The 17,351-nt window shown below is 38.8% G+C and overlaps 1 protein-coding gene and 1 pseudogene across 1 annotated transcript; both read right to left on the bottom strand.

The window, feature by feature from the left end:
* Nucleotides 2,414–3,357, bottom strand: OR10A3HP (olfactory receptor family 10 subfamily A member 3H, pseudogene; annotated as a pseudogene).
* OR10A3F (olfactory receptor family 10 subfamily A member 3F) lies at nt 16,090–17,034 on the bottom strand. The gene has a single exon (XM_002693067.2). The coding sequence runs from the start codon at nt 17,032–17,034 to the stop codon at nt 16,090–16,092; it is 945 nt and encodes a 314-aa protein (XP_002693113.2).
* Nucleotides 17,035–17,351: the final 317 nt, after the last annotated feature.

Raw genomic sequence — 17,351 nt, 5'->3', positions numbered from 1 at the left:
TGTACTTTTTCACAACCTTCAGCCATTTATCCCCCTCCCCACCACTCAACTCTGCCAATCATCATCTGTCGCTGTTTCTTTTTCAGCTATTTTAGGTTCCACATAGAATTGAAATCATACAGTATTTGTCTTTATCTGTCTGACTTATTTCACTCAGGATAATGCCCTTGAGGTCCATCCATGTTGTCACAAATGACAGGAGTTCCTTCTTTTTATGGCTAAACAATGTTCTAGTATATATGTAAGTATGTATGTAATACGTATATATCTCATTTTTTATAACTGCTGATAGATACACTTAGGTTGTTTCAACATCTTGGCTAATGTAAATAATGCTGCAGTGGTCATGGGGCAGCTATCTCTTTGAGAAAATGATTTTTCTTTCCTTACAATATATATTCAGAAGTGGAATTTCTAAGTCATATGTTAATGCTGGGTTTCCCAGGTGGTGCTAGTGGTAAAGAACCCATCTGCCAATGCAAGAGACATAAAGAGATGAGGGTTTGATCCCTGGGTCAGGAAGATCCCCTGGAAGAGGGCATGGCAACCCACTCCAGTATTCTTGCCTGGAGAATCCCATGGACAGAGAAGCTTGACAGCCTCAGTCCATAGGGTCGCACAGAGACAGACACAACTGAAGCGACTTAGCACACATGCACGCATTTTAATAGTAAATCTTAATTATTTGACATAACTCCACACTGTTTTCCATAGCCATGCATCAATTTATATTCCTACTAACAGTGCACAGGTGTTCCCTTTTCTCCAATCCTCATCAACACTTATCTCTTGCCTTTTTGATAAGAGCCGCTATAACAGGTGTGAAGTGATCTCGTGATTTTGATTTGTAGTTCCCTTGTAATTACTGATATTGACCCCCTTTTCATGTACCTGTTGGCTATCTGTATGTCTTCTTTGGAAAATTATCTCTTTAGTTTTTCTGCCCATTTTTTAGTCAGATTGATTGTGTTTTCCTGTTGAGTTGTGTGAGCCTTTTGTATATTTTAGATGTTAACCCTTTTCTAGATGTATAATTTGCAACTATTTTCTCCCATTCTGTAGGCTGCCTATCATTTTGTTGATGGATTCCTTTGCTGTGCAGAAGTTTCCTAGTTTGATATAGTCCTGCTGGCTAATTTTTGCTTTTGTTGTTTTTGATTTTGATGTAAAATTCAAGAAATGAATGACAATGGAAATAATGTTATACCACTTTAATACTATCCCTGGAGCAAAAACTAAGGACATGGGAACAACCTCATGGGAAAGTGGTTCAACAAAGCAGCTGCTTTCAAACAGCAATGTTAAGACAGGAAGCAAGCATTAAATGTTCCAAATGTTGCAAGAATAAGAAATTATTCTGGAGAAGATCACACTGTTAATGATGTGACTCAAAGACCATAGAATACATACCTAAATGGCTATTCACTGATTTTCTCACACACAAAAAAAACTATTGTATCTATATAAACAAAGTGTCTGGGGGCAATTTGAACTTAGAAAGGGAAATTTAATAAAAGTCTCTAAAAGCAGTGGTCTATAAGTGAAAATATATATACTAGCAGATCAAGTGATACTTCAGGAAGTTTCCATGGAGTTTTCTGATCCCCAGCCTTGGGTGAATATCTGGAAAAATATCAAAGGAAATCCTGTTTTGAATAATAATCTGAGGAGTTCATGAAGTAGAAACAGTTTGGTCTCCCAAAATAACTGGATTTTGTTTACTCATCCATGAAACAGGTTTTTCACTCTAAACTGAAATCTCATCTATTTGTTGGTCTCTTGAATCTCTACCCTGTTAGAGCAGCAGAGAGAGCCTTCAGAAGAGTCTGAAAAGTTACAATGATTTTGAAAAGTAATTCCCCAATAGATATTAAAATTCATAAATACACATACTCTTCATCCCATCAGGCCTAGACTGAGAAATCTATCATACAGAAACAAAAAGTCAGTACATATGAACAAACAGAAGTAGTTCTTTATTTAAATCGCATCTAAATGACCGTAATCCTGTAACAACCTGAATGTTCAGGTTGTTACATTCATGATAAAAGAACAGATAAATAAATTGCTATATCACGTCACCAAAGTTATGCACCTATGTGGCGTTCCCCAGTGGTCCAGTAATTAAGACTCCGCCTCTAATTCAAGGGACTCAGGTTTCCATCCCTGGTCAAGGAATTAAGATCCTACATGCCCTGCAGAGCAGCCAATAAAAAAGAACTTACACACATATAGAAAATGAATGTGAACATACTATCATAACAGAGGGATCCTGATATATTTTTAAACTTGGAAAAATCAACAAATTAAATATATTATTAGTATCAAGAAATGTAAACTATTTTCACCACTATTAAATTGAAATAATGTTCAGTCTGGCAGTGAATCAATATCACCTGCATTTTCACCATAGTCAGAATGCATGTAAATCCACTTTTCTTCGCCATACTTTTACCAAAACTCTTTTCATCTCACTGTTTCGCAAGCTGTAGATCAGTGGATTCAGCAGAGGTGTGAGCAACGTGTAAGCCAAGGACGTCAGCTTCTTGGTTTCTGGGGAGTAGCCAGATTTGGGTTGTAAGTAAGTCATGCTTGCTGTGCCATAGAAGAGGGTAACAGATGTGAGATGGGAGGCACAGGTGGAAAAGGCCTTTTGCCTCCCAGTGGTTGATGGCATCTTCAGGATGGCAAAGAGAATTCGAATGTAAGACAAGAGTATCAACACGAAAGGAACCATAACAATCAAAATGGTGCCAGTGAATGCGTAGAACTCAAACAAAAAGGTGTCTGCACATGCAAGCTCTAACACTGGGGGAGTCTCACAGAAGAGATGATTAATTTCACTGGGGCCACAAAAGGGAAAACTAAAAACCCATGAGGTCTGCGCAGTAGCCACCATGATCCATGAGACCCATGAGAACATTACTAATTTCGTGAAAACCCTTTTGTTCATAGTCACTGGATAGCTCAGAGGATGGCAGATTGCAGCCAAATCGGTTGTAAGCCATTGCCCCCAGGAGAAAACACTCAGTCCCCCCAAAAAGGAGAATGAAGTACATCTGTGCAAAACAGCCTGCAAAAGTGATCGTAGTTTTTTCACTGGAGAGGACCACCAGCATCTCAGGCATGATGACTGCACTGAAACCCACTTCCACCACAGACAGGTTCAGGAGAAACAAGTACATGGGAACATGCAAGCTCTGTTCCAGGGAGATGACGACTATAATGATGGCATTTCCCAGCACAGTCACCAGATAATCAACAAAGAAAACAAAAGAGCTGCCTCTGAAGTTCAGGAAAATTAGAAAAGCCCAAGAGGATGAAGTAAAACACAGAGCTTTGGTTCTGACTTTTCATGTCAACAGTGGAGCATATACTGTTTTAGGAACATAGTTTACAAAGTACCAAGTCACAATCTAACAGTTCTGAGCCAGCATCTGCATTCAACCCAAACAATCTTGACAAAATATATAAAGAGGAGCCCATCCTGATAGAAATCTATTTTGACAATTTTGGAGAATGGCTGATTATTCTAACTTAGAAATCTTGTCTGATACACACAAAATAATATCAGGGTTTTATTGCAAACACCATGTAGTTTGAAAATCAAATTCAGTGTTAAAGCAAATAGGAATATTGTATAACTTAGATCCCATTCATAAAACACTGCTAAAGGTAGCATCTATTTTCTCAACTTTATGTAAATATGAAATTTAAGACCACAAAAATAAAGCTCATGTTTGCTTATGCTAATCAGAACATAGGGCCATAAGAGGAAAGCAAATGTGGGCTAGCATTCCTCATTTCATTCAAAAGGCTCTGAACTAAGAAATACTTAAGATTTTGAAAATAGAACAGGTAAGACAATTTGAACTTCCATAAATATAAAAATGCAGTAGGTACTTACTACTTCAGAATTGTACACTTAAAAGTAGTAAAACTTATATTACATATAAAAGTTCAATGGATTAAAATTTTCAATTAAAAATAATGCCTCAAAAATGACAAATGGAAAAAGATAACCCACAAAAAAATTTTATAAAATTCTAATAAGTCTAAGTACAACAAAGATGATATATACTTTAACTATTCGTTAGTTCAAAATGACTGTGCTTGGCTTGGTTAAGGTGACAACTCTCTGCAGAAACACACAAAGAAGGTGTAATTTAAGTGTTCTTACCTGACGTGATCTGTGACTATGTGAAGTGGCTTTATACCCATTGATTTTTGCCAATAGGTCAAATATATTGGGACTTGCCAGATGAGAAACATGTGGTGTCGGTTCTCATTGGTGGAACCTTGAGACATAATGATTTAAGGAAAAGCCCATGTTTTATTCACTGTAAACTTATCATTTAAAGTTTCCCTTCTCTCTCTCTCTTTCATTCTCTTCTCTTTCTCACCATTAAATTTCTCATCAAGCTGTTCAATTAATCATTAATTACTCAACACTGACTGAGCACCTACCATCTTTAGCCTATATACTCTGAGACAAACCTTGGACACGAGAGTTCAACAGAGAGCAAACTACACAACCTAAAATGGAAAATAAGGTCTCACCCCCCAAGCCAGAACTTATAGCTCCTGCCTCTCACACTGTGCTCTATTTTCTTCAATAGCTCCTACTGATTTGCATTTACACATATATTTGTGTACATATAACACACACTATCTCTCTCACTAAATATAAATCCCAGGATTGCAAAGATTATGCTTTATATTCACTATGCCTACAAGACTTTCTGATGCATAACAAATACTAAACCAATTTTTTCTTGAATAAATGAAAACAAAAATTAGGAAAATGCAGACTCAACTTTATAGGAATGTTCTATCTACATGAAAAGTAAAATCAGTATAAACAGTATTGGGAAAAAGGGTAATAACAAACATATTAGATACTTCAAGGAGGAAAAGATTACTTCTGAATGAGGGATGAGGGTGAACAACTACCTCATAAGCAGTCAAGGGTGGAAGGGCAATGAGGCAGGAGAAAGACAGAAGGAAGGCTAACTTGCTCAAATCAAAATGTATCTGGTGACAGTTTAGCACTACAGTGGAGATCTTCTGGTTCTCTGTGACATTGTAAAAATCAATGGAAGTTAACTGTGGGAGATGAGAAATCCAAGAAGACAAAGACAGCAAGTTGAAGACATGTAATGTTGTCTTAAAAAAAGGTCATTAGAATATTAGCAAACAGCAGAAGGCAAGTTGACTTCTTCCTGAGTTTGGCTATAGACATGTACTAAAATCAAACGTCTATAAATTATATTTTTGTTGTCGAAAGACTCCTAAATTAATAAAAATATACTCTGCAGGTCAAGTATTTAAACTACTTTCTAATGGAGAGAAATAACAATACATATTCAGTTACAAATTTTCAAAGTGGATAGGATTTGAGCGCTAGAAAATTCGGAGTATCATACAAACAAACATACAAAGAAGGAGAAGAGGGTGACAGAGGATGAGATGGTTGGATGGCATCACCAATGCAATGGACATGAACTTGGGTAAACTCCGGGAGATGGAAAGAGACAGGGAAGTCTGGCGTGCTGCAGTTCATGGAGTCGCGAAGAGTCGGATACAACTTGGCAACTGAACAACAACAACACAAAGTGGAAAACCTCTAAAGGACTGATGAAAAGCATGTTATAAAACAAAATGTTCATGATGTAAATAGCAACTGACTATAGATGCTCCACTTAATAACTTAGAGACCATAATGCTGTCTTAATAGCTCTCTGACATGCAATACTTAGGCAGATCACTCCCTTTTCTAGATTTCAGCCTTCCAGTTGAAAAAGGTCTGAGTTGGACTTATTTGCCCATTCCTTCCCAGTGAAAATCTTCTAAGACTTGATGATTGGTGCCCTCCAAATACACACCTCTAATTATTGTCCAAACTTTTTTTCTGAAAAGAAAAGAGCAAAATTGAATAGCATCAACACCAAAGAGTTTACTGATTCAAATGTTTCAGCTGTGTTCAGTGATTCCTGATCACTGAGATCACTTCAACAGCATCTCCAACTATCAATAGAAGACAAACTGTAAATGAAAAACCCACCAACAAGCATATAGCAAGAATCTTCACTTTTTTACCTTGAATCTCTCAAGTAAAAGAGCCTGGAGGATCAAGATGGTGGAGTAGAAGGACTTAAGCTCACCTCCAAAATCACAACGTGTAAAACAACCATCAGTGAAAAAGACAGAAATCTATCACAAAAGATCTTATACAACTGAAGACATAAAGATGAAGCCACAACAAAACAGGTAGAAGGGGTGAACTTGCAATATAATAATGTTCATGCTACATGATTAGAAGCTTTGCTTCTAGTCAAAAGCCACATCCTCACAACAGAGCTCAGTGATTCAGTGCACTGATTCTAGAACATTATATGGCATTGAATCACATGCCCTGAAGAACCCATCCCTAGAGAACTTGCAGTCAGTTCGTACATGCTTTCTTGTATTTTTGCACAATAACTAAAGAGGTTTAAACTTGCCCCCTCAGGTGACAAAGCTCAAGAGCACAAAACCTGGAGCACCACTCCCTCATATTCCTACAGGGAATAAACATTTCCCAACACAAGGGATTCAATTGCACCGTGACATCTCTCGATAGGAGGTGGAAATAATGATTGAGTAAAGGTTTAAAAGGGGAAAAGAAGAAAGCAGTGAGGGGAAGGTGTGAGCAAAGATAGGTGAGCCAGAGGGGAGGGAATGGCTGAATGGAGGTACAGCTGTGCAGGGTTGAGCTATAAATTAGGACAGGTAGATGGACGACTCTTTGTAAAATGCCTGGCTGACTTCCCACCCCACCTCCCACAAAGATTTTGATATTTTGCATTATTATACTTATTGAGTACACCTGAAAATCAGGGGATTCTGGGATCAATCTAAACTGGCTTAAACAATTCAGGAGACTATTGGCTCAGTCCAGTGGAGTGAAAAGATTAATGAATCTGCAGGCTGGTCTTTGTCTAGAACTGGATGATGAGGCTGGATTGCAGATTCTCTTTGTCTGCTTCTTATTGTTGCTTTCCTGGAGTAGGCTGTTCCATTCTCAAGGAAGCTTCCCCCTTCCAACAGCAATAAGGCTGACAACACTTAGGGATTCATTCTATCCAATCTGTGTCTGGTGAGAAATGTACCAGTTATGCGGAGGAAAATGAATTTTCATCACAAAATCCAATCCAAAGATCCCTTCCATATCATTCATTATGATGGGATAACACCACACACATGAACTCGTCACAAGCATCAGGCATGTGAATGGACGTCTAATATGAGAGTTCCATGATTCATACCCCATGAGTCCCATCCCAGGGCCTTCTGACATACTAAAATATTCTATTTCTTGAGGTAGGTGATGGTAACCCAGGTGATGTGCAGTTTGTGAGAAATCATCAAGATGTAGAATCACAATTGATACATGTTCCAGTGTGTATATTAGACCAGATAAATCCATTTCAGATACATGCAAGGGGATACAAAGGAAGGAAGATTAATATTAAACTATAATTCAAAACCAATACTAATAAATTTATTTTTAAAAATCAAAATAGAGATTTAACATATTTCCTCAATGATTGGCAAAACAAATAAAAAACAAAGACATAGAAATGGGAATATTTTAATAACATTTTCATTTAACATGGTAATGAGAGAGTAACTATGGAACAGAAAGAACACTTTCTACCTTGCTAACTGTACATTTTCCCACCAAAATATCTCTGGGATCTTTACAAAATTGATTATTTGTCAGTGAGAAAAGAGCAATAAATGCAAATATTTGATAGTCATACACACAATATACTTTGGAATAAAACTTCAAAACAACAATTAGCAAAAAAACCCTAAAACTCATTATTATTATTGTGAAAATAATTGACCCTTAATAGAGCACAAATTTATTATTGTTGTTGTCATTATTATTATAAAAAACCTAGAACATGGCATGGAGAAGGCAATGGCACCCCACTCCAGTACTTTTGCCTGGAAAATCCCGTGAACAGAGCCTGGTGGGCTGCAGTCCATGGGGTCGCTACAGTCAGACACAACTGAGCGACTTCACTTTCACTTTCCACTTTCATGCATTGGAGAAGGAAATGGCAACCCACTCCAGTGTTCTTGCCTGGAGAATCCCAGGGACGGGGGAGCCTGGTGGGCTGCTGTCTATGGGGTCGCACAGAGTCCGACACGACTGAAGTGACTTAGCAGCAGCAGCAGCAGCAGAACATGGCAAGCAGGACTGGTATAGGGATCTAGGTTTACTCAGTCCTGGCTGCACTTTCCCTGTATGTTCAATTAGCCATGCTTCTTTACTTTATGCGTATCACCTGAGCAGTAATGAGTCATAGACTTAATTTTTTTTGCTGTTTTGTGTTTTATCTAAATTTATCAAGAAATAATTGACAAAATATTGAGTTAGTTTAAGGTTCATGATTTAATGCTTTCATACATGTATATTTGCAGAATAATTACCACAGTAAATTTAATCAATCACCTCAATTTTTCCTTCTGATGAGAATTTTCAAGATGTACAGATATATAATACAGGGTTGTTAACTATCATCATCATCTTATAGATTACTGCCTCAGAAATGTTTATCCTATAACTAAAAGTTTGTGCCTTTTCATTTACCCATTTTCCCCACTCCCCCCGCCAACTCAGCTGATCTCCATTTGTTCTCTGTTTCTCCAAGTTTAGTTATTTTAGATTCCACATAGAAGTGAGCTCATACAGTATTTGCCTTTCTCTGATTTATTCCACCTAGCATAATGCCTTTGAGGTCCACTATGTTGTCACAAATGGTAAAATTCCCATTATTATGGCTAAATAATGTTCTATTGTGTATGTATTTTTATGTTAATACCACATTTTCTTTAACTGTTCACCCATTGATAGACACAGTTAGGTTGTTTCAATGTGTTGGCTCATGTAAATAGTGCTGCAATGATCACGGGGCAGCTGTCTCTTTAAGACAGTGATTTCCTTTCCTTAGAATATTTACCCAGAAGTGGAATTACTGGGTCATATATTAATATTAGGTGTAATTATTTTGAGCACCTCCATACTGCCTTCTCGGAGAAGGCAATGGCACCCCACACCAGTACTCTTGCCTGGAAAAATCCCATGGACGGAGGAGCCTGGTAGGCTGCAGTCCATGGGGTCGCTAAGAGTCGGACACGATTGAGCGACTTCACTTTCACTTTTCACTTTCATGCCTTGGAGAAGGAAATGGCAACCCACTCCAGTGTTCTTGCCTGGAGAATCCCAGGGATGGGGAGTCTGGTGGGCTGCCGTCCATGGGGTCGCACAGAGTCGGACACGACTGAAGCGACTTAGCAGCAGCAGCAGCAGCATACTGCCTTCTACAGTCATGCATTGATTTGTATTCCCACCAGCAGTGTTCAAGGGTTCCTTTCTCTCCATATTCTCACCAAGACTTATCTCCTGCTTTTGATGAGAGCTATTAAACAGGTGTGAAGAGATCTCACTATGGTTTTGACTTGTAGTTCCCTTGTGATTAGTGATACTGACTACCTTTTCATGTACCTGTTGGTCATCTGTATGTCTACTTTGGAAAATTGTCTATTCAGTTCCTCTGCCCATTTTTTTAATCAGGTTGTGTTTCCCTTTTGAGTTGTGTGAGCTCCTTATACATTTTGAATGTTAACAGTTTCAGATCAGATCAGATCAGTCTCTCAGTCGTGTCCGACTCTTTGCGACCCCATGAATCGCAGCACGCCAGGCCTCCCTGTCCATCACCAACTCCCAGAGTTCACCCAGACTCACGTCCATCGAGTCAGTGATGCCATCCAGCCATCTCATCCTCTGTCGGCCCCTTCTCCTCCTGCCCCCAATCCCTCCCAGCATCAGAGTCTTTTTCAATGAGTCAATTCTTCGCATGAGGTGGCCAAAGTACTGGAGTTTCAGCTTTAGCATCATTCCTTCCAAAGAAATCCCAGGGCTGATCTCCTTCAGAATGGACTGGTTGGATCTCCTTGCAGTCCAAGGGACTCTCAAGAGTCTTCTCCAACACCACAGTTCAAAAGCTCAATTCTTCGACCCTCAGCCTTCTTCACAGTCCAACTCTCACATCCGTACATGACCACAGGAAAAACCATAGCCTTGACTAGACGAACCATTGTTGGCAAAGTAATGTCTCTGCTTTTGAATATGCTATCTAGGTTGGTCATAACTTTCCTTTACCAGATATCTATTTTGCAAATAGCTTCTCCCATTTCATAGACTGCCTATCATTTAGCTGATGGAATGATTCCTTTGCGGTGGAGTTTTTTAGTTTGATATAGTCCCTGTTGTTAATTTTTGCTTTTGTTGTTTTTTTCCTTTTGTTGTCAAAATTCAAGAAATCATTGCCAAGATCAATGTCAAAGAGATTATCCTTTAGATTTTCTTCCAGGAGCTTTTTCTTTCAGGTCTTACATTCAAATCTATAACCTATTTTGAGTTGATTTTTTAGTTTAGTATAAGATGAGGGTCCAATTTTATTCTTTTGCTTGTGTACATCCAGTGTTCTGAATACCATTTATTGAAGAAACTATTCTGTCCCCCTTGTGCATTCTTGGTTCATTGTTAAAAATTAATTGATGACATATGCATAAATTTATTTCTGGATTCTCTATTGTGTTCTATTTGTATATGTGTCTTCTTATGCCAATGCCATACTCTTTTGATTACACTGGTTTGTAATATAGTTTGAAATCAGGAAGTGTGGTTCCTCTAGCTTTGCTCTTGTTGATCAAGATTGCCAAGACCACACTTTTCTCAGAGTCGAATATTGAACAAGGATCTATCCATCTCTGACCCATAAGGATAACTCCAATGGACAATCCAGAGCTCCCTATTGGGGTCAGAAGACTTTTCCAGGCCTCCTGCCCAGTCCTGTTTCAGCATTTTTTCTTTTCCAGATGTTTGCACTTCTAACTCCGTTTAAGTATCTGCTACCTAGAAAATCCAGGGAACACAGACAGTACTCAAAGTAGTTAGCAACAGGAGGCTATAAAATAGTGTTCGGTGACTGAATCTTACCATCTGACTGGTCTTATAGTTCCCATTCCTTTTGTTATGTGAAACATAGACATCTCCTGGCACAACTGAAAAGTTCAGTAGTAAAAGCTTTCAAGATGGTGACCTGGAATAATGTAGCCCTGGTGGGAAACGTCTGGATAGTGAAATGATTCAGGTATTGAAAGGTAAGAAGGAAGAGGGGTTGATAAATCAAAGAATAATAGAATTACACAGTTGTTACTATATTACTTTGATCCCTGCAGATAGACAACAAAAAGGTGACCATAATCAACACCATAGAAAACTAAGTATGAGAGCCAAAGAGTCTTTCAGTACTTCACAAGAACCCTCATCTCTTGCTGTGGCCAAGCAGAAAAAGCTAAATCAAATCCAGGGTTTTAAATGGCTAGACTTCAAAGATAGTTCAATGCTTAATCAAGAAATGTGTGTTGTGCCAAGGTTGGAGTTGAAATTGGAAAAAATCTAAGAGCTTGACATATGGAATGGGAAATCTGGATGGATGTCTCCAAGGACTTTCCCTCCAAGATATCTCTGAACCTTCTGATGATTCAGAACTTGCCAATCCCTCCCCCATTAAGAGCAGGAAGACTACATAAGGTAGATTCAGGAAGATAATCATGAATTACCTTCATCTCCGCTCTAGGAATCCAGTCCTATACATACAGTTAAGTCATATAAACCCAGTCAGAGACACTGGACCAGATAATGAAAAAAGAGACTGTATCACAAAGGAACTGCAAGACCTAGCTGGCCTATACCAATGAAGGGCAGGAAAACCCACAGTACTGGAGCCTGAGGGTACTGGATCAGGGGGCTAGTACTGTACATTAGACTGGAGAAAGAGAGTTTGTTGCCTTGGACTGGAAAGAAAAGAAAGAAGTTTGGCAGTAAGGAGATCTAAGATAGATACATGTAGATGGACATATAGAGTAGGCATGAAGTGTGATGATCTTTGTGTCCTACATTAACATCCAATCATGTAGATTAAATGATTTAGCCAGCTTCTGTTGGCAACAGCCAAGTGATGGCCTGTATGCATGCATGAGTGTGTGTGTGTATCTGAAGGATATAGGTCTCTAACAAGGTCTCTGAATACATATGTTTAGTTGACTGTCAGCCTGGGGAGCCAGCTTTGCACCCAAAAAGAATGTAGATGGCTCCCCTGAATGCTAGAATAGTAAATAGTACTTTGAAAGTCAAACAGTTCCCATAGGAGAGGAATTCAAGAAGATATGAAACTACTGCTTGTCATGTTTATTATAGGGGAAGTCAAACATCACATTTATGATCAACCTAGATAGCATGTTAAAAAGCAGAGACACTTTGCCAACAAAGGTCTGTCTAGTCAAGGCTATGGTTTTTCCAGTAGGCATGTATGGATGTGAGAGTTGGACTATAAAGAAAGCTGAGCGCCAAAGAATTGATGCTTTTGAACTGTGGTGTTGGAGAAGACTCTTGAGAGTCCCTTGGACTGCAAGGAGATCCAACCAGTCCATTCTGAAGGAGATCAGTCTTGGGTGTTCATTGGAAGGACTGATGCTGAAGCTGAAACTCCAATACTTTGGCACCTGATGCGAAGAACTGACTCATTGGAAAAGACCCTGATGCTGGGAAAGATTGAAGGCAGGAGGAGAAGGGGATGACAGAGGATGAGATGGCTGGATGGCATCACTGACTCAATGGATATGAGTTTGAGTGAACTCTGGGAGTTGGTAATGGACAGAGAGGCCTGGAGTGCTGCACTCCGTGGGGGTCACAAAGAGTTGGACACAACTGAGCAACTGAACTGAACTGAGCTGAAACATCACATACTCTCTAAGATACTTAAGATGATTTTTGCTCTGAGATACTGAAACTTGTGACAGATGTGTCATATTTGAGGTCAAAGAAAAGTGAACATCCCCTATAACTGGCTACACCAACATGTCAAGAGATTCCTAATATCTTGTGAGTCCCCTGATCAAATCATTTTATTTACATGGACTACATCATGAAAGAGCTGGATACAATAGAACACTCTAGGTAACTTGGGCATAGATTAAAAAAAAAAAAATTTATTGAACAATCTCTTCCACCCACTCCCCTCAGATCCCTCCTAAGATTTCCTCTCAGGGACTGTTCTACTACCAGCTCCTGCTTAATTCTTGTGCCTGTCCTGTCCTCTAGGTCTGCTCCAGGACTTGAGACTAACATCTGACCTCAGACTGCCATCTTCTTATTTGTTAGAAAAGTATTATTTAGCACTTATTCTATCCCAGGCCCTGTATGAAGCAATTGGAACACAGGGGTGAAGAAATTCATATAGTCACTACCCTCGGAAAACTTCTATTATGGAGTGTAGCAACCAAACAATACACGGATCACACATTTGTTAATAATTATATAAGGAAAATTCAAGCTAATAATATCCTTATAATAGAAATGAGAGAAGTAGAATCTACAAAATGTATCTAAAATCAGCCAGGCAACTGTAAATTCAGAAGCAAAAAGAATATCAATCCTGTCTTTTACTACAGTTTCAAGTTACATATTTCAAAGTGGTACAAAGTCCACAAGAGGAAAGACTCAGCAGCAGCTCCTCTAAAGTCTCTGAGCCACGTGTGGGGGTCACAAGCTAGACTCTCAGAGGAGACCTCATAATCAACTCTGTGGTTATCAGAGGGGCCTGTTAGACCTTCACCCATAATATGCTACCCCAGTATAGGTACTTTTCTTCATTTTCCATGTTTTCTCTGCTTCCCACTGTTGGGGAAGGAAAGCAAGCAGAAATCTTCAGAGGTAAAGAAGATGAGGATGATCTGGCTTTAGAATAAAATGTGAAGAAAAAAAAACAGATTTTATGCTGTGAAGATTAACTTCTTTGAAGCATTTGTCTTACATTAATCCAACTAAGCAGAGAAGGCAATGGCAACCCACTCCAGTACTCTTGCCTGGAAAATCCCATGGATGGAGGAGCCTGGTGGGCTGCCGTCTATGGGGTTGCACAGAGTTGGACATGACTGCAGCAACTTAGCAGCAGCAGCAGCAGCTGCCATGAGGTTGAAGCTGGTGTTACCTGAATTGCTACTCTTTGGAGTAGAATTATAAACTAGCTGTATTTTGTCACAGTTGGCACCAAATGAAGAAACAATGTAACTCTGAAATCATCACATGTGTGATCAAACTTTGAACCTTACAGGATCCAGTTCTATTCCTCCCCTGGGATGGAGACAGAGATCAATGTGACTTCTGTGATATTCCAAAGTTAGTGGTCATCCAATAAACTATAAATTCATCAAGGTCAGAAACTGTATTTCCCCAGGCACAGTCTCATTAAAACTCATCTTAACAAAAATTCATTGAATGAATGAATGGTATATGCCAATGAATGAAAGTGTATACCAAAAACAAAAACAAAACAAAAAAATAACAAATATCAAAACAAAGCTGCATATTTGGCTTGGGTTTAGGCTTCAGAGATTTTTTTTCCTAGATGGCCTTATTTAACTGGCCCAAGGGCAATGAGAAGGAAACTTCACTCAGAGACAGCATTTGATTAAAAGGACTTCCAAATGCCTGTTTAATGCCCTACTGAAAAGAAGATTATACAAGATTCAAATGTTACTCAAACTGGTTACAACCATTTGATGATGAAATTTCTTTATTGTGTGTGTGAAATTCTGATTTCACAGTTTCATGCTCCAGTTTTTTGGCAGAGGCTCTAGTAATCACAAATTATTTTTCTCACAGCTGAATGACAATGGAAATAGTTTTTATCCCTTTATTACCACCCCTGGAGCAGAAATTAAGGACAGCAGAAGCTCCTATGATGTAGATTCAATAATGCACTCCCCTCTCTATGTACAAACAGCAACATTAAAGGAGAAAGCAAGCATTACATGTTCCAGATGTTGCAAAATGAGAAATTATCCTGAGGAAGATCACACCACTGATGATATGACTCAACGAAAACATGCACAAAAATCACTTAGTTTCCCACAATAAAAAAAAAAAGAAGAGGAACCATCCTAGGTGGATAAACAAAGTGTCTATAATCTGAAACTATAAAGGAAAATTTAACAAAAGTCTCTAAAAACTGTGGTGTACAAGTGAAGAAAGATACTAACAGTATCAAGTGAGGCTTCAGGAAGTTCCCTTGGAATTCTCTGGTCCCCAACATTGGGTGACTATATGGGAAAATATCAAGAGAAGTTCTGTTTTGAATTATAATCTGTGTGAGACCCTTAAGTAGAACAGTTTGGTTTCCCCCAAATCCAAATAGCTAAATTTTATTTACATATTTATGGAAGATTCTCACTGCAGAAAGTAAAATCTCATCTATTTTTTTGGTCTCTTGAAGCTCTACCCTGTTACAGCAGCAGAGTGAGCCTTTGGATATGTCTGAAGAATTACAATGATTTTGAAAAGTAATTCTGCCATAACCATTAAAATTTATAAGCACATACTCTTCATTCATCAGACTCACTTTGAGGAATCTGTCATATAGGAATAAAATAGCAGTACATATGAACGTATGGAACGAGAGAGAAAGTGTAAGTGTTAGTCGCTCAAGCATGTCCGACTCTTTGGGACTCCATGGACTGTAGTCTGACAGACTCCTCTGTTCCTGGGATTTCCCAGGCAAGAACACTGGATGGATTGCCATTCCTTTCTCCAGGGGATCTTCCTGACCCAGGGATCGAACCCAGGTCTCCTGCATTACAGGTAGATTCATTACATTCTGAGCCACCAGGGAAGACCATGAACATATGGAACTTGATATTTATTGAGCCTTCATCTTAATAACAATAACCCAGTAATATCTTGGATATTTATAATAGAGAAACAGATAAACTGTTTTATTACATTTTATCAAAACACATTCTCAATAAAAACTGAATCACAATCAAAAGAGAGAAATTCCTAATATACTGTCAAACTTGAAAAACTAAACAAATTATATATGTTCATGCTGAGAAATGTGTGGTCATTTGTTAAATTTAAGTAGAGTTCCATTGAGCAGTGACCAAATACCCCATGCCTTCTCACCACAGTTAGAATGTATGTAAATCCACTTTTCTTCGCCATAATTTCATCAAAGCTCTTTTCATCTCACTGTTTCGCAAGCTGTAGATCAGTGGATTCAGCAGAGGTGTGAGCAACGTGTAAGCCAAGGACATCAGCTTCTTGGTTTCTGGGGAGTAGCCAGATTTGGGTTGTAAGTAAGTCATATTGGCTGTGCCATAGAAGAGGGTAACAGATGTGAGATGGGAGGCACAGGTGGAAAAGGCCTTTTGCCTCCCAGTGGTTGACGGCATCTTCAGGATGGCAAAGAGAATTCGAATGTAAGACAAGACTATCAACACAAAAGGAACCATAACAATCAAAATGGTGCCAGTGAATGCGTAGATCTCAAACAAAAAGGTGTCTGCACATGCAAGCTCTAACACTGGGGGAGTCTCACAGAAGAGATGATTAATTTCATTGGGGCCACAAAAGGGAAAACTAAACACCCATGTGGTCTGCACAGTAGCCACCATGATCCATGAGACCCATGAGAACATTACTAATTTCGTGAAAACCCTTTTGTTCATAGTCACTGGATAGCTCAGAGGATGGCAGATTGCAGCAAATCGGTCGTAAGCCATTGCCCCCAGGAGAAAACACTCAGTCCCCCCAAAAAGGAGAATGAAGTACATCTGTGCAAAACAGCCTGCAAAAGTGATCGTAGTTTTTTCACTGGAGAGGACCACCAGCATCTCAGGCATGATGACTGCACTGAAACTCACTTCCACCACAGACAGGTTCAGGAGAAACAAGTACATGGGAACGTGCAAGCTCTGTTCCAGGGAGATGACGACTATAATGATGGCATTTCCCAGCAGAGTCACCAGATAATCAGCCAAGAACACCCAAAAGAGCTGCCCTTGGAGTTGAGGAAAATTAGAAAAGCCCAAGAGGATGAAGTCAACCACAAAGCTTTCGTTTCCACTTTTCATTTCAGTAGTGAAGCGTATATTGTTTTTATGGACCATGTATGTAAATTATAAAGTAAAAATCCAATAGATGAGAGTTTGAGTGTGATATTCTTGACAGAAGATACAATGATGAGTTCATTCTGAAGAATCAAGTTGGCAATTTTGACAATGGCTAATATACTGGAATAGGGACTCTTCCAAGTACAAATAAAGAAGTGAAGCATTTTGGCTCAGAAATCTTGTTTCAAAAGTACAAAATAATAGCAGATGTTCACCAGTAATTTTTTTTAGGTGGAAAATTAATCTTTTCCTTAAAATATACACAGACATTATATTAT

Source organism: Bos taurus, chromosome 15 (assembly GCF_002263795.3).
Source record: "Bos taurus isolate L1 Dominette 01449 registration number 42190680 breed Hereford chromosome 15, ARS-UCD2.0, whole genome shotgun sequence".
NCBI classification, from domain to species: domain Eukaryota; kingdom Metazoa; phylum Chordata; class Mammalia; order Artiodactyla; family Bovidae; genus Bos; species Bos taurus.
The sequence above is the reverse complement of the archived record's forward strand: the minus strand, read 5'-3'. Positions and strand labels throughout refer to the sequence as shown.